Source organism: Antechinus flavipes, chromosome 3, assembly GCF_016432865.1.
Source record: "Antechinus flavipes isolate AdamAnt ecotype Samford, QLD, Australia chromosome 3, AdamAnt_v2, whole genome shotgun sequence".
In the NCBI taxonomy this organism is placed as follows: domain Eukaryota; kingdom Metazoa; phylum Chordata; class Mammalia; order Dasyuromorphia; family Dasyuridae; genus Antechinus; species Antechinus flavipes.
Window position 1 is genome coordinate 415,861,426 of NC_067400.1, and position 25,567 is coordinate 415,886,992.

General features: G+C 32.1%; 1 protein-coding gene across 1 annotated transcript in view; it reads left to right on the forward strand.

Annotated features, from left to right (window-relative positions):
- ATF2 (activating transcription factor 2) overlaps positions 1–23,239 on the forward strand; it is a 118,647-nt gene extending 95,408 nt beyond the window's left edge. The window contains exons 10-13 of the mRNA XM_051986171.1: positions 2,770–2,919; positions 5,973–6,179; positions 14,812–14,917; positions 20,628–23,239. Coding sequence (XP_051842131.1) covers positions 2,770–2,919; positions 5,973–6,179; positions 14,812–14,917; positions 20,628–20,854 — 690 coding nt within the window. The 3' untranslated portion in view covers positions 20,855–23,239. The remainder of the gene's footprint in view (positions 1–2,769; positions 2,920–5,972; positions 6,180–14,811; positions 14,918–20,627) is intronic.
- Positions 23,240–25,567: the final 2,328 nt, after the last annotated feature.

Sequence of the window (25,567 nt, forward strand, 5' to 3'; positions counted from 1 at the left end):
TTGTGTTTTTGAATGAGAAAGATTTTATATTTTTCTTTTCATAATTACTAGTTTTCTGCAAATATGCCCTGAAATCTGTATTTGAAATTTTTCTTATAGCTTGAGCAATTTAATATTTATACCTTTGTATAAACCTCTTTTTTATGTGCTCTGCTATGGAAACAGGTATCCCATCAATAGGGATTCTAGTAACTTTTTCATCTTTTCTCTGGTTGTGAATCTTATCTTTTTCTGATATATGTTCAAAGTTTATGGGATGTGGGCAATTACATTGAAAAATTATTTTTAAAAAGATAAAGCTTTTAAAATACTTCAGGCTGTTCATATTCATTCTTATACAGCATAATATTTATCCTCATCAACTGAATTGAAGAGGGTAGAGATAGAGTTGGAAGGGACCTTACACAAAATGTAGGTTGAACCTTCATTTTATAGATGAAAAACCAGAGACTGAGAGTAGTTCAGTTCTTCATTTATTAATGAGATAGCAGCAACCTGTAGCGTCAGAATTCAAAGGAAATGTTCAGGTTTCTAAAAATACCACTTTTACTAACTAATGCTTTATACCTTTTAAAAATGCTCTCTTGAAAATAGTTTAAGGTCTCAGTTTTCAGGTATATTTTGGGATATGTGAAGTCATAATTTGTATGGGTAATCATTCTTCTATGATTTAGCAGATTTTGTTAGTTGCGTCATGATTTCCAGTCCCATGATATATGAATATCTGAACTTAGATATACTGTTCCCTGGGCAATAGGCAAACCATTCTATCACCCAACCTGTATCAAAGCTTATCTAGATTGTTATAAAATCTTCTAGTATTTGTAGTATGCTGGTAAAGTTTTTTAAGAACCTAAGATTAGTCAGTCAATAAATATTAAATATCTGCTTTGTTCGTTGATACACTGTGCTAAATACTTGACATACCAAAAAAAAAAAAAAAAAGCAAAAAAAAAATTGTTTCCTACAAACTCACAGTGTAATGTAGAAGACAATGGGCAAACAAGCTGTTTGCAGGATAAATTAGAAGTAATCAGCACAGGGAAGGCCCTGAAATGAAAGAGGATCAGGAAAGGCTTTCCCCCCGCCCCCAGAAAGTAGAACATTAGGAGGGACTTGAAAGAAGCCAGATGAGGAGGAAATCATTACGGTTATTTATTAGTGGAGCAGCCATAACTTCCACTTACTATCATGATGTAAATGGACCTTTATAGGATATTTACCTAGTTAGTCTCTCTGACTTGATTGTTCATGATTTTTATTTCACATTTGGAAAGGGAAATCATAAAAGCTTCACTAGAATTTGTGCATATTATAGCGTAATGGGGAAAGGGGTTGCCCACTCAAACTTTGGAAAATATTGAATTAATTGAGGAACCAATTTCAGTCATTTGATAAATATAAGTTGTAGTTATTAAAAATACCATGCAGTATCTAACATATATAGGACTGCTTGCCATCTAGGGGAGGGGGTGGAGGGAGGGAGGGGAAAAATCAGAACAGAAGTGAGTGCAAGGGATAATGTTGTAAAAAAATTACCTTGCCATGGATTCTGTCAATATAAAGTTATTATTAAATAAAATTATATATATATATATATATATATATACACATATACCATGCAGAAGATACAAAGAAAAATATGAAGCATTGACCTGCCCTCAAGAAACTGATAGTTTCATTGTCAGGGGGATCAAGAAATACACTTGTGAATTTGGTAACTAACATATAAAGTAGTAAATGAAAAGCCAAATGAATATTCAAATGTCCAACTTATCTTGCCCCTACAGAAATAAATAAAATATTATCTATATTTACTTCATTCTAATATCGGATCCAGAGATATTTCTGAATGTGATGATATCTTTGTTCAGGAGTAGAAGCAAAATGTAATCATGAATTTGATATTCATCTTTACTTGAACCCAGAGTTAGTTTGAATATTTAGAATGACCTCATCATTCTTTCTTAAGGATCATTACAACAACTAAATGGTAAACAACAGATTCAAAAGAGTCATCCTCCAGCAGTAGCTAGAAAAACTTCAAGGCTAGATATGAGCTTTCTTGCAGATGCTAGAGGACAAATAAATGTTCTTGTCCTAGGACAGTGAATTAATGAGACAATAAATGGGCATTTGCTATTTATCATACTAGTGAGAATTCCAGTTCACATGTGTATATACATGCACATTTGTGTGTGTAGGCACATATATTCATTTAGAACATTGTGGTTTACTGTAGAAGGTATTCTGTTCAAATAAAGTTTAGATGATATTTTAATTAATGATAATTTCTTTTATCTCTAGAAAGTTAGGCACTATTAATTTTGATTTTTGTATGTTATTAAAGTAAGTGGTATTATTCTAAGTTTTTGTTTTTCATAGAACTGTCTTAAAATAGTCAAGTCAGAATAAAATTTAAACATGTGCTTCCTTATTAAAGTTTATCTCAAAAGACTTTAGGGGTCTTTAAGAGATTTTTGATTCTATACATGGTACTTAAGCCTTATTTTAAATGTTAGCCTAATTTTAAATTAGTTTTAAGATTTAAATGCCTACAGACTTAATTTTTTTCTTTATGGCCTTACCATCTAATGTAGCAAATCAAAACTCTATAAACTGAATAATTCTTAGTTGTATTGTCCTAGAAATTTTTCTGGTGTTTCATTAACCAAAGAAGTAATTTATTAGACTTATCTGTGCTTGGGGTTTTGTTTTTCCTTTTGAAGAATTGGGCATAATTATTATAGTATGTGTTTTAATTTTCAGAGATTAAAAGCTGCTTTGACTCAGCAACATCCTCAGGTAACAAATGGAGATGCAGTCAAGGGACATGCAAGTGGATTGGGTAGGACCCAGTCAGAGGAATCTCGAGCACAGTCATTACAACAACCTGCTACATCCACTACAGAAACTCCGGTATACTTCATTAGACAACCACTATTATTGTTTATCTTGTATTATGTTGTGATGCTGTTGTTCCTCCCCTTTTTTCTTTTAAAGGCTAGCTTGCTATGATACATGAACCAAAATAGTCTTTAAAGATGAACTTCTAAAGGAATGTTCTATTGCTCCAAAGTGTAGTAAAAGTTCCAGGGAAAAACATACTAAAAATATTAATGGTAAATTTTTTAGCAAAAACTAACCTCTGTCTCTCACTCATACACACACACACACAAATATATAGAAGTATATATAGAAGTATATATTTTTAAAGTATTAGTAAATTCCTTTGTTTCCTGAATCTCATAGAATATTGCTCTTGTTTCTCTGTCTTTTTCTGTGTCTGAGTTTCACGGAAAAAAAATTTAAATTAATTGAAAACATCAGCTTAATGTTTTCCTTTTCTTTTTATTTTTTAACCCACTCCACCCACTACATTATCTTCTGTCACCCCTTCCCCCTCCTTTTAGGAAGACATCAGCTTAATATGAAGCAATATATATGTATATGTTATACCATATGAGATATATAAAGCAATAATTTGTTGTGTAGTGGATCTGGATTTAAATGAAATATATAAGTGAAAAAGATCAATGTTCACATAAATCAGTAGTCTTCTCAACTAATTCAACAGGAAGTGTTAAATCTTTAACCCTGATACCAGTAGTAGAGAGCCAAATACAATTATGGCCTGAAATTTTAGGGATGGAATTTTTTTTTTTTAGGTGATCATCTATTCTAAAATTTTAATGAATTTTTGTTTGGAATATTTTCTGCTAAAATGGCAGGCTTATTATTTGTATACTTAGTTATCAGTTGATTCTTTTAGCCTCTCCTGGGACCTCTTTCTCAAGAAACTAATGTTCTGTTTTCTCCTCATCTGAACATATTTTCTTAATGGTCACAGTGTTCTGTAGTTTTGCTTGTGTAAAAGAACTGATGGTGTATCTTACATTGTAGGTCTACACTTGGGTCATGACATTGGTAAGGGATCTCTTCAGACCAGAAGTTCTATGAGATCCATGAATTGGTTTTATTTTTTTCACATTTTGAGAATTATAATTTAATCAGTTTTCTTTGTAATCCTGTGTATTTTGTTTTATGAATTAAAAAAACACTTTGAAAAAGGGTAAGGTTCACCAGACTGCTAGAGGGCTCATTTCATTTTTAAAAAAGGAAAAAAAAAGGAGAGGGCAGAGGGGAGAGGAGATTAATACTCTCCTGTTAAAGGAAAAAGCAGTGAGATCTGACTTTTAATAAAGCTCACCACCTAAAAAGAAAGAACATCTAATATCTGTACAATATACGTAAACTCTCGTATGTATGCATTTATTATGTAGCAACTAAGTAGCAATCACTGTTCTGGGCTCCAGAGATAGAAGTTAGGGGGGGAAAATAATTCTCACTCTCAGGTAGCTTATATTCATTGTACAGAGAGGCAAGGAAGAAGAGACTATATATTCAAAGTGTCCCAAAAGTCTTGGTGCAGTTGTAAACTATTAAAACTTAGAGCTACACTAAAATTTTCTGACACAGTGAGCACATACAGACTATATGGAAAGGTATTCAATAAAAAATATTAAATACAAAGTATTTTGCAACAGAGAATGCTGCTATTTGTCCTTCATTCTCAAAGAGGACCATGATATCAGGGAAGAGATGCCATAACATGCAAGTGAATTGGATTTAAGTGAGGGAGGATTTAAGTAAGGTCATAATGCCAATTTTCCCTCCAGAGCCATCTGGATCCAGTGGCAAGATATAGATTCAGGACGACTGGAGATGACCCTTAATACAGTGGGAGACTTTAGTCTTTTTGAACTAAGATCTTCAGCAGATCAGTTTGACTGAGACCACACCCATTTAGTGATTAGAGCTTGATAAAAGTTGAGACAAAGCATGGCTGGCCTCCTTCACTTAGTAAAAATATAAAATAACCTAATTAAATCTGGGAGGGGAAGACTCTTGTGTTTTTTTTCCCCCCAAACAAATGGCTATTTGCATTTATTCTGAGCCAATCAGGATCCAAATGATGATCACTTGGGGCTTGGTCTGGGACTTATTTTTGGTGAATCTATGAGAGTCATAGTGGTTTTGGTTTAAGGTATAACCCTTAAGAAAGAAATCTAGTCAGTAAACTCTTAGATCTCTTGAAATCCTCCCAAAAATGTTTTTAAGAGCAGCTGTAGGCAAGGGTACTGTACTCTATGTGGACAGAGGGCTGAAAGGGAAGAAGCAAAGGGAGGAAAGAATAGGAGAAAGAAAGGGAGGAAAGAATAGGAGAAAGAAAGGGAGGATGCTAGTAGTTGGGGAAATTAATATGTTGGTGCTTGAGCTGAATCATGAAAAAATTGAAAATTTCAAAATCCAGCATGGGGATGGCCAGTGCAGAATCGTGAAGGCTAGGTTAAATATGCATGTTTAACTTGATTGAAGAGTACAGAAAAAGGGTTATGTCCATTGTATCTTAAAAGGTATTGAGACCAAGTTGTAGGGCTTTAAAGCTTAAACAGAGAAATTTACATTTTATCTTAGAGGTAATAGGAAGCTGTTGAAATTTTGGTATGGGAATGACTATTCAAATCATTTTCCTGGTTAAAAATGCAATTTTATGTTAATACATATGATTATATTAAGTTTGAAGAAGATTTGAATATCCTTGAATTAGTAGTTTCTAATCATAGATGTAACTTTTACAGTAATATATCAAAAAATAAATATAACAAAATCTGTTAAATTATATAGAGAGAAATTAGGATTATATGAAGAAGAAAATATTTTAATTAAAGAGAACATTTGCACCATTCCCCTGAAAACATTTTATAACAATCTTATTGATACTTAGTGTCTTATAAATCATAAATCAACTTACAGGCTTAAAAATAAAATTCCATAGCTAAAGCCTGATTACCAATTTTTAGACTTGGTCCCATGTATGGGAATTGGATGATAGCAGTCTGCTTAATGATATAATAAATTTCTGCTAACTCTTTCACTATATATAAATAAATATATTTTGTTTACTACAGGCTTCTCCAGCTCATCCAACACCACAGACACAAAACACAGGTGGGCGTAGAAGAAGAGCAGCTAATGAAGATCCTGATGAAAAAAGGAGGAAGTTTCTAGAGCGAAATAGAGCAGCTGCTTCAAGGTGCCGGCAAAAAAGAAAAGTGTGGGTTCAGTCTTTGGAGAAGAAAGCAGAAGATTTGAGTTCATTGAATGGCCAGTTGCAGGTATGGCTTATACATGCATTTTATAACTAAACAAAAATTTCAGATTTTATAGTTAGCTATCCAAACATCATAGAAGATAAACTTCTGTTATGTTTTGAATCTATAGTAAATAATAGCTTTTAAAAAACTTATATCAGAGATGAAGTAATATCTTTTAAATAGCATCCAAACTATTATTGTAAAAAGGCAACACCAATAGAGAGATGAAAGAAAACAATGTTTAGCTATTTAGGAAAAATGGGTCCCCATCCTGGCCAGAAACTTCTTTTTAAGGTTGTGATATAAATTAATTTAAAATTAAATTAAGCATTATTGCTCCTAAACATTTTTGTCTTTTTTTTTTTTCTTTTGGTTTGTATCACAACTATGAAATTGCTTCAGTAGAGGTTTCTTGTTTTTAAGTTCCTTTGTTCTTTTAACTGTAGTTTGTTTTTTGTTTTCTTTAAAGTGAATATAGTGCTCGTGAAAGGTGCCAGATTGACAGCACTGGAAACTGAAGGCCTCTATTTATCCACAGACCAGGTACAATACGGCCAGTGGCAGTGCAAGCTTCCGACACTGCCCTGCCATGTGCCTCAGCTCCATTTCTGAGAGACCCATTGCGGTTCAAGCTTGTCTAGTTCCCATCCTTGTCTAGTTTTTTATTTCTATATACAGATTGCCAATAAGGGTGCCATTCAGTACCATTTCTTTTTAGTGATCTTTTTAGTGCTGTGGATAACTCTCCACTAGGAATCTATGTCAGCTATCCCACTACATCAAATTAGGCATTACAGTAAGGGGCGTTAATTATTGATACTGTAGTTTGAATTTAGAATCATGTAATAACAGTTTAAAAAAATTTAGAGTTTGCTCAACTATTCTTTCCCAATTTAAAACAAATCTTTTATATGTTTATAATTGAACTGAGAATTTTTCCATCTTATACCTGCCTTTCAAGATTTTTATTAATATGCTTATGTATTTATGATAGTTTAAAAAAGAAAGAGATCTTATGACTTGAACTTTGTTTTACATGAGGTGAAATTCTTTTAAAATCTTGCTGATGTAGGTAATTTTGAATAATATAACTTGGATCTACAAAGTGTTTTGGTAGTGCTTTTTAGTTACTTATTCTATTTTTTAAATGTATTGCTACTATATTGACCTTAAGCACTTCTAGTATATGCTAGCTATCACATTACATTAACATGTTTTGTTTATATGGAGTAAATAAAAATTATTTGGGATAGGAGACCTAATCCAAATAACACTTTTTAAAATTCTAAATATAAGGTTTTGAGGGGAAAAGCTTTACTTAAAGAAATGAAATGTTTGTAGGTGGTAGACTAGTAATATGATCTGCTATAAAGATACTCTGTAAAATAATTTAAGTATTGAGTAAATGCTATTTTAAATATTAGTGACTAAAATTTTTAAGTTGAAATGATGTAAATTAATTTTCTTTTTGCCTTTTTCTAACACAATCATCCATCTGAATTTTTGTTTAGTATTTAATTCACTTGGTCTTGAGACTGTGCCAGTTTTCTGCCTCAAGCACATATTTATGGCAACATTAACAACCTTTAATGACATATTGATGTGTCCTTAATTACACTGCAGTACTAGTGGTCACTGCTATAATAGCAGTAGAGTTTTATGTTTTTAGAAAAAGTTGAGGATTCAGCATTCAAAATAAATGAATTCTTTAGTTTTCAGTAAGCTAAGATTCAGATTTTTCAAAAACTACTATTTTCTGATTTGGATATGTTACCTTGATAAGGAGTAACAAGAAATGGGAGAGAGGATGGTTTCATCCTCTTCCTGATATAATTTTAAGACTGATCTCTGCAATGAAATAAATGTTAGACATCCAGTATAACAAAGGAAAAAATAGTAAGGGGAAGGACTCAGAGATGTGATTTCCTTGATGTAGAAAAGTACCTCTAGCAATGGAGATCATTTTTAAAAAAATTTTACAACTTTATGATGTTAAGAGAGTTCCCTGGGCCATTGATAGAATAATTGACATGCCCAGCCAATCCTTCTAAGATGTGAGACTTGAACTTAGATCTTCCTTACCTTAAGGATTTTTATTTCTATTATGCCACATTGCCTTTCAAAAAAAAATTAGTAATATAAGAAATGTTTTTATTGAATTGTATAATTTGGATTCCAGATCATAAAAGGTTAACATGCTTGTGGTAGATTCAGGGGAAAGACATTTCTTTCAGTCCGCCAGCAGCAAAACCGTTAACTGTGAAGAACAAAATGACTTGTAAAGAAAATTGAATGTCAAAGAAATAATTAAACTGTACTTTATGTGAAAACATTAATCAATCCTACATCTCCTTAATAATTCTTCACTTGACATGCTGGCATAACTGATAAGCATTGTGGGCAGTAATGACCCATGATTACTTATATGTTGTATTCAATAGTAAATCTAATAATTTTTGAGGTTTGACTTCATATTTTAAGAGACCTGCATTTTAAGATTTAATAGTTCATATTTTCTTTAATGTTTGTCTAACTCATATGTAGTTTATAGCATGTTTCAACTTTATTTTTATTTTTTATTTTTTAACAAATGGGGGGGGGGAGTTGTGAAAATATTGTTACTGATCTAGAACCAAGCTTTGAGTAATTTTAGTTAGAAATTGTTAGTTTTTTAAAGGCAACATACCCATTGCTTAGTACCTTTTGCCTGAATCATTTTTAAAATTTTTTTCTGTAGGGAATTACTTTTTTATTTAAATGTTATTGCTGCCTTTTGTTTTTATACTAGTTCTGTCTCATTGATTTTCTTCAACCTTTTTCAGCAGTGAGCCCTTACCTGTAGCAAAACCATTTACAAAAAAGCCACATTCCACATCCATAGCTTGCCTGTATTTTATTATCAATCCTTCAGGGCTGAATTTATGAGACTAATGTTATTGTAGTTTATTTTCATATTTTAAGTAATTGCCCACTGTTAATTTATGCAAATGATTTTATCTTTCTGAACCCCTGTTTCATTTATGAAAATGAAATGATCGATGGCCTCCAAGATCCTTTTCAGTTCTAAATCTGTGATCCTCTGTCACTTGGTTTGTTGTCTTTTAAGTTTTTATTGGTGTGGCAAAAGAATAGAATCTTCCTTTTACTAAAATTAATTTCCTTACATTACCCTTATAATTAAAATATTGTGAATGTGTAGCATGTTAGTAAGCTTTTTAAAGTTGAAATAATGCTTAAAGTTGTGTAGGATACATACTTGCTTAAAGCCTAGGCTGTTGTTATTATTTTAAAAAAAAAATAAAGAAAAACAAGGTAGAATTTAGTAAGTGACTTAAGACAGAAATAAATTGGGTGTTTTTTTACCCTATTTTTCCTTGTGGTATGATGAGCACTTCTGTTTCACACTAATATGTAAAACAGATTAAAATTTGTGTCTCTTGATCTTCTTTGGTATGGAGTAATTAGATCAGATTATTCCTGTCAGACTAGACATTTTCAAATTTCAGGACAATTGACAATATCATTAAAACATTTTCATTCACTCTTGAGAGTATTTGTATATGCTTCCTACTAATTTGGAGTTTTATTAAGTTTGATTTTCTTTAGTGTATTTCAACAATCATATTTTGTTCTTTGAGAAGAGACTAATTTTCTGTATACTTATGAATTATATATTGTATTTCTATTTAAAGTAATTATTTCAAATCTTGTATTCTTACTGGTTCAGTCTAGAAGCATAGATTGTTAAAACTAGACAGTCCTTGGGGCAGGAAACGTAGAATAGTGGAAAGATTGTTGTTGTTTGTGTTAGAAAAGTCAGATTCAAGTTCTGGTTTTCCAATTAATAGTGTTTTGCCTCGAGTAGCCCATTTTTGGTTTTCTGTTTCCTCATCTGTTCAAAGGGGATAATGGTGCTTGTGCTATGTACCTCACAGAAAGATTGGCAGAAAAATTCTTTGTAAACATTAAAGCACCACATAAACATATGCTGCTGTTATCATCTAGTAACTCCCTCCCCTTATTTTACAGATAAGGAAACTGAGATCCAGAAGGGTGATGCTCACACAAGAAAATTAGTGACATGGCTGACAACCAAGACTCCTTTCTGAAGTGCCCAAACTGTGCCATATTTCTATATATTCTGTTGATGTGTTGAAAATTATATGACTTTATCAAGGATTTCATTTTGTTTTTACTAAAGTTTTAAATAATTTAGATATTTCTATCAACAAGTATAAGGTATTATTTGTAAAATATTATTTCCATCACAACTTTGAATAGTTGTGCCTAGTGATTAGTTGGAAAAATTGTTACATAATAATTGGGTATGAGTAAAAAGAAGCAATACAAGGAAATAAGTTACCCAAAGGGGGGAAAAACTATGATTAGTTCTCAGATTTTTAAAGTAGCGGTAGTCTAAGAAAGTTATAGATGACTGGTCAGTGTACCTGGCCATTATACCATGACCATTCAGAGTAAATTGATTATTTTTAGTGTGATTTTTATCAGATTGAGATTTTTTTTCATGTGAATAGTATAAATAATGTCTTTATATAATCCAGCAATATATATATTCAACTTTAAATTATCCATAGTAATGGAGGGGAGCAATGGTGTAGAAAATCCAGAAATAATTTATACTTGACTTTGAACCTTTTTACCATCTTCATTTCTTAATTATATTTTGTTTAAGTTAATAATAATTTTTGGTCAGTTATATATAGCATTCTTTTATTTTTCCAAATGCTTTCACATCCATTATCTGGAAATCAGTGTACTATCTCCATTGATTGAGAGTAGGGAAAGAGCCAGAAATGGACTAGGATTAAGAGAAAGCGATTATATTAGTTTGTGAATTATGGAGTTATTTGCACATGGTGACTAAGAAGTTTTTCTACAGTTTTCAAGAATCCTTTGTTTTTCTCTTGTCATAGTCCTCTGTTATGAACTTTGATTTTCATCTTTGTAATTGATATTCATTTAAGGATAAAAAGAAATGATTATATAGCAAATTAACCCCCTTCCTGAGGTAGCAACATCAGCCAAGATGTTAAAGTTAATCATCAACTAGTATTAAGTGCTTGCTATATACTAGTACTTGTATCTGATGCTTGTCTTTGTATAGAATTGTTTTTCTCAGTAGTACATTGAAGATAATACAGAGTAAGCTGTATTTTGTTTGGGTAATAGTTATTTACTGAGTTACTTATTCTCCTTGTCTTACCATTTGCCAGGATCTGCCCTTCTGTGCTCCCTTTTGCTAAAGAGTGCTGAATTAGAGTTGGGCATTGACATTACCTCCAAGGGTGCCCCCAGACAAACTCTTTACACACCTTGACCTCAGTTTCTTCATCAGATGAGTTGAAGCAAATGTTCTCTAAATCTGATCCTCTACCATATCCCCAATTTCAACTCTGCCTTTAAACTTCATGACCATGAGCAAGTCATTTAAACTCTGTGAGCTCTAGTTATGACCCGATTGACAAAATGAGTACACTACAATTGCTTCCTAATGTTTCTGCAAGAATAAGATGAGCTACCACTTATCTCTTATTATTGCTGACGCTTTTAATGCTACTATTCTTGGCTTTATAATTCTACTACCATCACTGGCTTCCCAGTGTCCCCATGCCTTTACGTCTTTATCCTTGAACTCACTTGATTCTTGTCTTATGTCCAAGCCTTACTTGCTACTCATTTTACCACTGTTCATAACTTGCATTATAGTTAACAGAAATTAAATCTATTTGTAGGCGGTATTGACAAGAATAGTGAAGTTTTGCACTTTAAGCTTAAAACTTGTTTAGTAATTTCTGCTAATTATTAATTATTCTGCTAATTATTGAAAAGTTCACTTTTGATTGTTTATTTCATTTTATTCATAAACCAGGTAGTTTAAATTAAATGAACAATAATAATACAGTGGCTGGTTCTGAAGCACAAAAATGATGTTCTTCTCATTGTTTTAAACTCTTAATGGCTTTAAATACTCATCTTTAATTTGGACAATATAATAATATAGGAATTTAGATTAGATAGCATAAAAATGTTTTAAAAACTCCATGAGGAATTATCATTGAATCAACTTTTAATCATGATTACTAGTAATTATCCTGTCTCTTAATTTGTCTTATACATTCAATTTATGGTAAATGTCCATTTCCTTGTATGTGGAGGAGAAAACAATGTAGAGTGTAATTGTTTTTAATTATGATCTTAAAATAATGTGTAATTTTGAACCATTCACTTGTACCTTAGGCATGTGCTGATGTATATTTTAACAATCATCTCCCTGAGAAAAGAAGTATGTATGACAACACTTTTAAGTTTAATCTACATTATTAACATTCTCTCCCTTCACACCAAGTCTAAACAATCAGCAAAACAAATAACCCAGCCTGATTTGTAGCATTTGCCAATGTCCAAGTGTAAATGATCACAATGAATTTATTAGTTGCTTCCCTTTGAGCTAGTTACAGCACACTCTGGCTTAAACTTTTCCTAGTGTAATTTTTCTAGTGATATAGCAAATTTGGTGTGAGCTATGATGCAGATAATGAAATGGAAATCTTCACCTAGTTTTCCCTCACACCCTTTCAAGTACATCTTTGGTTCCCCTATTCTCTGGATATATGGTCATTATGACCTTGTATATAATGGAAATATTTTCTATTGTTATTTCAGAGACATAAGCATTGAGAAATAAATCACATACATGTCAGGTATTGAATTAACTCTTGATTTATTTACATATAGATCCTTACATGTTGGGGCAGCTTGATCCTTCCATTCAGGTCTCAGGATCAAACTGGCAGAGAGTCAGGAGCAGGTACAAAGAGGTGTGTGAATGGAAGAGTAGAGAAGGAGCGAGTGTGTGCATGTGCATGTGTGTGTGTGTGTGTGTGTGTGTGTGTGTGTGTGTGTGTGTGTGTGAGAGAGAGAGAGAGAGAGAGAGAGAGAGAGAATGAGAATGATTTTTGGAAATATTTTGGATTTTTCATGCCACTACTGACTTTCATTTAGTACAGATACTAATAAAGAATTGACATTAGTTATACAGTAACACCTTGTTTTATTTGGTATTTTCAGAGAATGATGTGCTTCACATAAATGAATTTGACAAATAACTGATTTACTGCATTAAGCACCAAAACTAGGAAATATTTCTTCACAATGTTTAAGTACATCTCTTTCTCATCTCCGAATATTCTGAACTTAATATAATATTTTTGATAACTTCAAGTTATCATTATGAATACAATCTATTGGACTATGTTCTAACAATGTCTTTGGAATTTACTTAGGTTTATAGAACTGTCTGCTCCCATATGAGATCCATATGATCTCAGATAGCTTGGCTTTTCTCATTCTTGTGTGTCAACTTTTTATAGTTTTAATGTCTTTTTCCTCTATTGTCTCGTTACTTTTCTTGTCTGTGAGCCTTCTGATGCCTATATACATATATTTATATATATGTATATATATATATATATATCCCATAAATTTGAGACATTGCCATTTGCTCTTCAAGAAGTATTTCTTGTCTTGCTGATTCTAGGTTAATAGTTTTGAATGGTTCAGGTTGCTAATATTTGACTAATAGCCAAATAAATGAGACATTCCTATAATTGGAAATATTATTTTTATGTCCATTGCTAATTACATATTATTGGTAAGTAGCTGCTAGTAAGGTATAGTATTTGGTGATATTAAGAAAAGAGTAGGAGTGTTATTATTTCGATCAGAGTAAGGCACTTCCAGGGGATACTGCTGTTCATGACCCATACTATATTGAAGAGCTTCATTGAGTGGGATAGAAATCAACATTGGACTCTCAGTTTTAATTTTATCATATGGAACCATATAAGATGTTTCAGATGTTCACCTGCTATTCATACGTGGTATCTAGTTTCTAGGTTATTTACCTGAGATTTCAGCATTTAGCGTGATAATTTTAATCTTTAAGATGGTTGTGCATTTCCCTTTGTAAATTGAAATATGTTTGTTGTTGTTTTATTGGTTTCTTTAAAAAGTAGAACTCAATCCGTATAAATACATTCCTGAAATGTCCAAATATAGATTGAAGAAAATTAATGGAAGGGTTAAAATGGAAGATAAATTGCACTGAAAGTGGATGGGCATCATAAACTCTTGAAGTTTAGTCAGGACCTCCAAAGCAAGAAGGACAACAAATATTTTTCTTAAAATTGGATATGGAACAACTGTATTTCTAATATTATTTTTTAATGCTCATATGTTATCTTATGCAAAAATTAGTTTTTCAGGTTTCCTTTACTTTCTCATTGTGTCTAGTTTTGCAGTGAAGGTAACGTTCAGTGCAGTTTGGTTGAAGAAAGCCTCCAGAAGCCACAAACCTAGTGTGAGAGTAACTTTTAGGAAAGAAACTTACTGTCCACAAATTTAGAAGTATAGTGCATGGATATGGTCCTATCAGATTTATTAAAGTTTGCAAAGTTTTTGCATGTCTAAATACAAAAACTAATTTTGCTAATTAAGTATTTAGGTAACATATTCCTATATGAGTTGTGAAGTTGTCCAACTTTCAGATATTAATACCTGCTTGCTTTAAATAGTAAAATGTATGTTTAGTTTGACTCTGGTAAGGCATACAAAGTTGTTTCTTCATCTCCAGAGTGAAGTCACCCTGCTGAGAAATGAAGTAGCACAGCTGAAGCAGCTTCTTTTGGCTCATAAAGATTGCCCCGTGACCGCCATGCAGAAGAAATCTGGCTATCATGGTGAGTAATGTCCCATTACCTACAGCCTAAGGCTGCGTCAGTGAAATACTGCCAGTGAGAACTGAACTAGCATGAAAAACATGGAAACGGCATTTCTAGGGTTTAAGATTAAATACGAGGTTGTTGAAGAAGAAGATTCTGCCTGTAGTAATGTAAACCTAGTTTTCTAAATGCCCCTAACTATAGACTTTTTTTCATTTTTCTGTGGGTACCATATCTTGTAAAGTTGTAGTTTTCTATAGATATGAAGTTTCCCAATAATTTTCACAGCATTGAAAGTACTAAAGAATAATATGTGTCTTTTCATGGCAGTACATTTTCTTAGACTGGCAAAGTGAAATATCACCTCTCCATCCCCAATTCTCTAATGATTTGAGTGGAAAGTAGCCGTACTTACTTAATATTATATCCAAAATAGTGAATCTTATAACAGTTTTCACTCAGCAGCTCCTTTATTCTGTCCTATTAGATTCCTTGAATGTTTGCTGTATTCAGCATTGTGAACTTTGAAACTATTCCTTATAGTTACACAAACAGAAAACAGCAATTTAAACTGTGAATTTCCTATTGAGAGAAAACCATTTACAAAGAAATAAATGCTTTAAATTTTTGTGTTCAGCATTTTAAAGGTTAATTTTGTTTTTCCTTTTGAAACTTCATTTTTGGGGGAGGATAAAATGCACAATGTTAGAACCAGCAGCTGCTGTTGAATAAATGGCCAATTTTGTCCATCGTACACAAATTTGTAACAAATAACAAAGCTGGGAATGCATTAGGCAACATTCATAATATATAACCCACAGCTTTCATTTTTATGATTTAGTGATATTTCAGGATATTTGTAAATGTGAAGATTGTTTCTGCCATATGTATCCACTTCATTTTAATTTGCCAGTGTCAGTAATTCAGAAGAAAAGAAACATTTTCTATTGCATGCAAACAGTTCCTCAGGTGCTTGCGATAAAACTTAATGGCCACCATCTTTACTTGTAGTCGTTGTAAGCAGTTTCATCAGAATGGGCAATATTTTTTAATTTAAAAGATTCAAGAGATTTAGTAACTCTCTGTTGCCATATATATTTAGAACACTGATTTTTGTCAGTTTTGAGCACATAAATCTCAGTCCTTTGATATCTAGTCATTTTGACAGAATAGCAAATCTCATTGTGAAGTAAATTGGAACCATATAGAAATATGTTTGGGATTTATATTAACAATGATTGCTGCAGGGATGAGACTATTATAGCCCCCATTTGACAGAAAAAAATAATTTCATATAGAAACTTGTGGGGATAATATTATGTATACATGATTTTCCTAACCAGTGAGGATTTCTTAAGTTTTGATAGTTTAAAAAAAAATGTATACTCAACTTTGGGTTTGAATGAATCATCTTAAGAGTTAGAAAATTTACTAATAACTTTAAAATTGCCAGCCCTCTTTTTTTTTTTTTTTTTTTGTTGTTGTTGTTGTTGTTGTTCAAATCATTTCAATATTGTGTCCAACTCTTCATGACAGGAGAACTAAGACAAACAGGGTTAAAGGACTTGTCCAGGATCACACAATAAAAGTCCTAAGGCTGGTTTTGAATTTGTCTTGGTGCTCTTATAAACTGGGTCATTTAGTAATCCTGGCACTCAGTTATCAGAAACAAATGTTTTGTTTATCTTCTTTCTATCTCTCTGTCTAGTATAAGTACAATTCCCAGTTTCTTCCCATCATCTATCCCTTATGTTCCTAGGAAATTCATCTAAGACCAAGTAAAATAACTGTTTGAAAAATTAAATGGATAGGAACTGAATGTATAAAAACAGTACACCATTTGATTATGGAATTTAACAGAAGAATAAAATTACTCTTTGTTGCTTGGAGTTATCTGTGCTGTTGTTCCCTTTCTTCCTCTCAGTGTGAGTTTTCAAGAGTTGACAAAAAAGTCCCAAATATCTTGACAGTATTTTTAATTTTAATCTTTAGGTTTTGGATTGTAACTAGATTAAATAAAAATGATGTCAATAGTACATAACAATTTGACTTCTTTAAGACAATAGAATGGTAAAAAGGTGAACAAGTTACATAAATGAAGGACTCATTTATAATTTGGAGAAAATGAAGGAAGTTTATTAGATACTTTTTAATGCGGTACTATATAGATATAATAGCATGAAAGTAAGTTTGTATACTTTCGTATACACACTTTGTGTATAGGACGAATCAGTGAGAGTGTATGAAAGTATATTGAGACAAAATAATAATTAAAAAGAACAATGATATTATGAGAAACAGAACAGGAGAATGATGTTATGTGATTATAAATCATACTCTGTAGATTTGGCACTGCTAAAATATTTGCCAAAAAAAATTGTCCTCAGGAAAGATTATAATTTTTTTTTGTTATTTTAAAATAATACATACCAGTTAGGAGCATGACAGTTCATAGGATATTGGAATGATCAAAGAATAGAAAATATTATTTGTTTCAAATCATAAAGTAAAACATACTTTTACCTCAAGCAAAAGTTCAGAATAATAAACAAAATGCCACACAGTTACTATTTTTCCTGAGGTGTTCCCAATGATCTCTCTGAGACTTTATTGGTGATTGTTAATATTGATCATTTTTCTCCCTCACATTCTAGAACTGACAATACTATAGTCTATGCTAATAAGCAAATTTAACATACAAATTTATCTTTTGGGAATTTTCTGAATCAATATCCTGTGCTTAAAGACTGAAACTTTGAAGTCTTATAGAAATATTTAAATAAATGTATTTTCCCTGTTTGTTCATTTTGAAATATTTCTTCCAAAAACTTTTTTTCCTATGTCCTTTATCTCATTCAGATCAGCTTCATTATTTCTGCAAGCCACCACATTCCTTCTATTGATATAGAATACTGAAGCAGTGGAGATGGATCTATATATATTTTAGTGTCCTGTTTGATTAAACTGTTGTTTTTTCTTTACAGTTAACTCTGTTGTGTCAAATAATCTCTAAATCTGAAATTTAGAGGTCCCTTTCCATCTAATTCTGCGATAATCAAATTTTTCTTTTTGTTTTTGATGAGTTTTTCATGAGAAAATTGTCAAGATTCCTGCATATGAACAAGTTTCCCTTCTCTATTCTCCATTAAAAATACTTTTTTTGCTAGTTGTAGATGAAGATCTGAAGGATTTTATAACTGATCAATGCATTGATTAATCATGAGTCCAAAAGAATGAAGATGGAGCCATATCACTTTTCCTCCTGACAGAGAGGTGATAAACTTAAAATGAAAAAAGAGACAAGCATTTTAAGATATGGCTGGTGTGGGAATTTAGTTCTACTAGAGTGTACAGCTTATATTTGGGGGTCTTTAATTTTTAGGTCTAGGGTTTTGTGTATGAAGATGGGTTGAGTTTTTGGTTGGATTTTGTTTTGTTTTGTTTTTGGTATAGTTTTTTTTTTTTTTTCCCCTAAATGGAGCATAAAGCAGCACAGAGGACAGATTAATAAAATAAAACTTTTAAAGATCGGGGGGGAGGAAATGCAAGAAAATCCAGAAATAACTATGAATTAAGCAACATTGACTTTTTTTTTTTTTTTTGAGGCAATAAGTGTTAAATGGCTTAATCCAAGGTCATACAACTACTAAGGTTGGATTTGAACTCGGGTTCTCCTGACTCAAAGCTAGTTCTTTATCCATTGTAGCATTTAGCTGCTCCCAACTGGGTTTAGTGTTTTGTTATTTTAAAAATGAAGATAAGGAAAATGTACATACATGTGAAATACATGTATGTAAATTAAGCTCACATGATACCTTTTGGGGGAATGCATCTATTATAACTAGTTTCAGATGTCTTTTTAAAATTTTCTAAGGATAATTTCTGACTAATTCTGCCAGTGGAGAGTTCAAAGTTCATAGGAACTCTACTTTCAAACTGTCCCTCCCCTGCAGTAGGATCCTCAAGCCTGATGTCTATAAGGAATGCCCTAAGTGAAGAGTGCATTTCTCAGTGGATTTTTGAAATACCTATGTTGCACTCCCCACTCTGCTACCTGTTATGACCTTCAGCAGATTACTTCATGCATCTCTGTAGGGTTCAATTTCCTCGCATTATTGCCCTTTAAGATAAAATACAAACTATTCTGTTTGGTATTTAAAATCCTTCACAGCCTGACCTCTGTCTACCATGTACTTTTTTCAAGGCTTATTTTAAAATTTTTTACTCTGGTCACTTGATTTACTTGTTCCTCACAAATGATTCCCTTTTCCTCCTCTTTCCTACTTCTTCCAAGACCTGAGTCTCTTAAATCCTTAGCTCAGGTATCCAGCTGCTAGTGCCTTTCACTGTCTTAATTTGTATTTACTTTTTTCTATGTTGTTTCCATTTGATTGTAAGTTTCTTTGAGGGCTCTGCAATACCTGGCACATAAAAAAGAATCTTTAAAATGATTTTGATGTGTTGTAAAATAAATAAAGGGTTACTCACAGGTGGAAGGATATCTTAAGAGAATGAAGGTGTATAATTTTTAAGTCCCCTTACAATTCTAACATTCTTTGAATTTAATTCTACTAATAAACATTTATTCTAGGAAAACAGAAGAGTATATATTTGCCGATCTGGTATAAAGTATTGCTTTTCACAGCTAAATTCTAAATTTTAAAAAATAACATTTTCATTCCACTAAAGGAATAACAGAAGCCTATTTGTCCAGACAGCAAACTTTTGGATAGCTTTTTTTGAAAGTTTATTCTGTTGTAGTACAGAGTTCTAATGTGGATTTTTAAAAATCTTAATTAATTCACATAACTGTAACAGCTGGTGGCATTTAGACTCTAAATATTGCTTATTCTCATGTGTATGCATCATTAGAATCAGGTGTTGTAATCATCCATTGCTGTAATAGCCAAAATCACTGCAGTTTTAAAAATGTAGAGGGAATAACTTAAAAACTTACGTCTCATATGTAATAACCTATTGTGGTATCTTTTTTGCTGCATAATAAAAATTTTTATCCTGAAAGCAACAACTATATATATATACATAGAACTAAGAAAAAACGTTTTCTCCCTAATAAACTGATAAATAGAAATGTCATTAAAGGGTTTTAAGTGACATATTTTGTCAACTTTTCCCTTTCCTTTAAAAAAAAAACCCATTAAACAATATTTTTGGAGCCCCTACTCTGTGCAAAAGTACTATAACAATTCCCCTTCATCTTAAAGATGTTTTAAAGAAAGCCGTATCTTTGGACCACAAAGCACTATATGAATGGAAATTATTTGCTACATTTGTGCCTTTCAGGGGGCCAATAAAGATATGTCAACTACTTTGAGGGGAGAAAGGGGTATTTGAAGGCACTATAACTACTACTGGGGGGAACAGAGGGATTGTCTCATTTAGCTTTATTTCAGTATGTCACACCAACTCCTAGATAGTCAACAATTAGTCTTTTTTTTTTTTTTTTAAATTTTATAATAACTTTATATTAACAGAATCCATGCCAGGGTAATTTTTTTACATTATCCCTTGCACTCGCTTCTGTTCTGATTTTTCCCCTCCCTCCCTCCACCCCCCTCCCCTAGATGGCAAGCAGTCCTATATATGTTAAATATGTCAACAATTAGTCTTAAAAATTTTTTAGTAATCTAATGTTCAATGGCTCATCCTGCATAGCTTACCATTGTTTCATTTGAGAAAAGTAAAAGCTTTATTTTTTTTTTCTCAGCTGCTGATAAAGATGATAGTTCAGAAGATATTTCCGTGCCAAGTAGCCCCCATCCTGAAGCGATACAGCACAGTTCCGTCAGCACGTCCAATGGAGTGAGTTCAACTTCCAAGGCAGAAGCTGTAGCCACTTCAGTCCTTACGCAGATGGCGGATCAGAGTACAGAGCCAGCACTTTCACAAATTGTTATGGCTCCTCCTTCTCAATCACAGCCCTCAGGAAGTTGATTAAAAATCTGCATTGCAACAGTTTTAGATATTAATGACTTTAAAGGGAAATCAATGAAAGACCAGTCTCCATTTAGGAGAAACCTATAGTTGTAAAAATTATTAATTTTTTTAAAAATTGCAATTAAAATTGGCTCTAAAGATTGAGATATGGGAAGATGAAAATAAGACTGAACAAGTTTCTAGTCTCTGTGGAAAGACTTTTTTCTTTTTTTTTTTATAAATATTGTTAGATTTAATAGTTCTTTTCTGTGCCCAATGTGTAAAGTGTGTGTATAGTACAGTGTGATTTATTTCACTTTAATTTGATGTTATTATTTTAACAAATATGAGGATATTACTAAATTTCCCTTCCCATTCCCCTGTTCCTACCTAATTATCCTTTACCCCTCAACTGTGATGGTAGTATTGTTATGTCATTTATACCAAAGTTCTGCATAGTCCCTACTGACTTTGTAATATTAACAAGGTCATAAAGCACTAGGCAAGAGAAAGATAGTAACAGTTAAATTTGCTTTTAATCTTTTTGCCTTTTTTTATTTTGCACATTGTGAGAGGAAGAACCATTGGCGAAAACATTTGCTTTATATTGTATTGTGGGGCTTTATTTGGATTTTAAACTTTTTTTTAAAACGTCAGTATGGTATAAGACATACAGTACCTTTTTATGCACATTCTTAAACTAGATCAGGGTCATTAGTTTAAGGGGGGGGGATTTGTTTGTTTTTTTTAAAGAAATTAAAATGTTATTAGTATGTCAACCTTTATCATTTCAAATCCAAATAATAAAAGTGTGCAGTTACCCTACTTTGTGAGGCTAAAAGACAGTAAACATATAGTGTATTATACAGGGTTATCAGATATCTAAAGATTTTCAAAATTAACTTGATCTTTTGTGAATTTCAAGTTATAAGCTGAGGAGTTTATGCATAATCAAGTATGGTATGATCACCAGAAAAACCTAAAGTGACTACAGTAGACCACTCAAAAACTTTTTTTTGTCATAGTCTTGTACTTGCAAGCTAACTTGTACTTAATCTTGTGAAAGCACTGTCATCTTTTAGTAGCAAATTTTGATACCTTTCTCGTGGAAAAATCAGTATATCTTGAAAACAATGTAATTATAATGTGGAGTGTATGCGTGAGTGTGGGTGTGTGCGCTTGTATGGATGGTTCAGTAGCTTATGCCGGCAGTCTTTGCTTGAGTGTTTAAAGATGCCTTCAATGTGATGCTGGCTAGTAGATGATTGCAGTTTAGAATGTTGTTTCCGTGCGGACTTGGATAACTAACATTCCATGGTGTTGTCTGTTACTGATGAGATGATTGGAGGGACACTTTTCTCACTATCCAATCATCTATAGGATATTGAGTTTTCTAAATGTGCCATTATCTATTCTTATTCTGCACTTATGTTCAAAATACAATACAATATTTTACAATAGACAAATTGTTTAAAAAAAATTAGTAGGTGTATGCTTTCAGGTAAGCAACTTTGTAAAATAGCTATAAAGCATACCTAGTAGCAACTTCTGGCGTTCAGGCAGGATTCCATTATGTAAATATAACATGGATATCTGTAATGCTTCTATAATAAGTTGTGTAGTTTGTTCTTCCTTCTACATGCTACACTATCTGCTTGATTGACATTTTAAAAATCTGTATGGAATGTCCTTGACGATTCTAGGAAAAGAATATGCTTTATATAGTAATCCAGTCTTTCTAAGGTCAAATCTACAAAAGCATCCAAATTATCTGAATACCCCTCTGGGACTTTTAAATGTAAAGATAATAGGAATTCCAAATATGTGGCCTATTAAAAATAATTTTAGTTGGCAATATAGCATCTAAAATCTTTGGTTTTAGCTGATTTCATAGCTACAGTTTAATCAGTGCAAATAATTTCTCAGTAATAATTTTTGCCACAGATATGCAGAGAAGGAATTGATCTCAAAGGCACAAAATATGAATTCTGCAAGCAAGTTATATGCTTCCTATTTTTTATCATATTTTTTGTGGGTTAGGTAAAGCCTCATTGGTTCACTCTCTTGAATGCTTCAAAGCATTTTTCTTTTTATTTATAAGTTTTTTGTTAATAGAACTCTCACAACTGTAAAATAAAATGACATAGATGTAAGGATATGTAAACAATTACTGTACTTTACTGAGGTTAGCAGAATTTTCATTATAAAGCAATCTGTATTCAGCAAAATGAAAACCATTATTAGTTGTACAAATTCCGTTTTGACTTTAAGTATGTCACACTACTTCTGTAATTAACATTTGGAGTCTTTACATTTAAAATGTTTCACAAACTGTACTGTTTTCTTTTACATGCAGTTTGCATGAGTAAATCATCAGAGAATAAAGTCTATCTTTAAATTACATTACTAAATTGATTGCTGTTCTCTCTGCACAGGGACATTAGCAATTATCTTTTTTTAAAAGAGCCTTATCATTGGAAACTCAACTAATGATCTTTTTCTTTTACCTCTCTTTTTTTCTGCTTCTTTACATCTAGTGTCTGGTATTCTAATAGAACTCTAATGTTTTCAAAAATTGCCCGAAGTCACTCTCGTGCAAGCATTGACAGCTATCAGGCACTTCTTGACTCTACACCACCCACTCCATAGTCTGTCTTTTCTCTCCCTCTCTCCTTCATGCTCACACACAAGTTTTTCCTTCCTCATCCATAAACACCCCAACTTTACTGCCATTGCAAGTTTCAGGGATCAACAGACCACCCCTTCTTACCCTTACCCTTCTTCCAAAGAAAGGAAAAGATGATGGAAACTTGACACAATATTTTTGAAAGGTTTCTACTGTCTTTAAAACTTATTAGATGCATTAAAGCTAAGCTGTTCTTTAGCCCAAATTTATTTAGATGTGTCTTTTCCTGACTACTACCATCTCAATGTAATACCTCCCTTTCGACATAATGTAGAAAGTATTACCCTTTTTTCCTTGAAGGGTATATTTGATGACATATATTGAATTGATAAATGCTAGGAACTCACTATTCTAGAAGGGGAAATGCATTTAAAATACTATGAATTATGTGAAGCCTGAATGAAGGATGATGAACTTGTCAGTGAGGAATGGACTTAGCACTGCTTCAAATGCAGGAAGGTGTTCATTATTTAGGAAGAGAATACCATATCTTACTAACATTTATAAAAAAGGATTAAAGTATTCAGTCATTTATTTTAAAAATAAGTAAACAGAAGCCTGACTTTAATGTGGGGTCTCCCTCTAGGATCATATTATGGACATCATTTCATAGGTTCAATTATATGTGTAAAATTTGTTCAATAATACCCCTTTGAATTGCATCCAACAAACTCCTTATACCAATTTCAGCTATCTTTAGAATATTTATATTTTTTAAAATGTATTTAAGTATATAAAATAATATGAAATAAATTGGGTGAAATTTTATCCACTCAGAAGTGAAGTTTGACAGATTAAGTTCTCAGTGATTAAATAGTAGAATTAATATTTTAAGCTAGAGTGGTAGAAAATTTATTATTCAAACCATCTTTTGCCTGGGGGAAGTATGGAGGGAGCTATGAAGAATCCATAGTTGTTCTGTCTTAATAAAAGTAATTTTAAATGAGATTAAATCCTTTGAAATGATTTATTATTTATTTTTATCATGGAGATAAGCAAAATTCATTCTGTAATGAAATCCAATAATTGAATTAAGTGACTTTAAAAGAAGATAAGAATTCACTCTCCTGAAGGCTTGATAAATTTTTTCACTTAAATGATGTTGAACTGTTTTTGTTGGCATTTCAACTTTAATAAGTCTTGACAAAAAGTTGTTTTAATATGCCTTGAGAGAAAGAGGATGAAAAACATTCCACAGGTGGCTTTTTTTTTTTTTTTCTTAGTGTATGGAAAAATCTTTGAGAGAAACTGATTTGGCAGAATTTTGTCTTCTGAAATATTTCCATATATTTTATCTTGACCACACAAGAACATTAACTACTAGAAACAAATGAAATTATCCTATTTTAAAATGTTTCCCATAATCTCAAGTATTATAATTGGAAGGAATTTGAAAGACCTTCTAATCTACATCTGCAATATACAAATTGTCGGTCAGCTTTTGCTTGAATACTTTCAGAGAATTTACTCCCTCCTGAGGCAGCCTATTCCATGTCTTTGGCTCCTTACCTCAAACCTAAATTTGGCTTTTTGAAATTTCATTCCACTATGGCTTTTCAGAGGTCTTGTGTATTTATTACACCTCATTGCTTGGTCTTCCTGACTTTGCCTGAGAGTGATAAGATTGTGGATTGAGAGCTGACAAGGGCCCTCAAGATCATCTAATCAAAACCCTATTTTTTATAAAAAAGTAAACGGACATCAGAAGGCTCTATTTTTTCTGTAGTAATCAGAGCCTTAATTCTAACTCAGATCCTGGGACATTAAATCCACCAGTCTTTATAGTCTCATTCTCTTAGCCCTGGAACATGCTAAAAGATAGTTTTCTTTTGACTTTGCTGTCTAGCTTTTATGTATACCTCATATGTAGTCATTTTGCAATTTTCCTATTTATTACACTGATCACAAATGAGACAGGCAAGGTAGCATTTTTTCATTCATTCATTCAACGTACATTAGATCCCCACTTTTCATACTCAATGGGAACAATTAAACCAAAAAGTGTATTTTGGTAAGCCAAACCTCTGATTTGAAAATTAATGGTA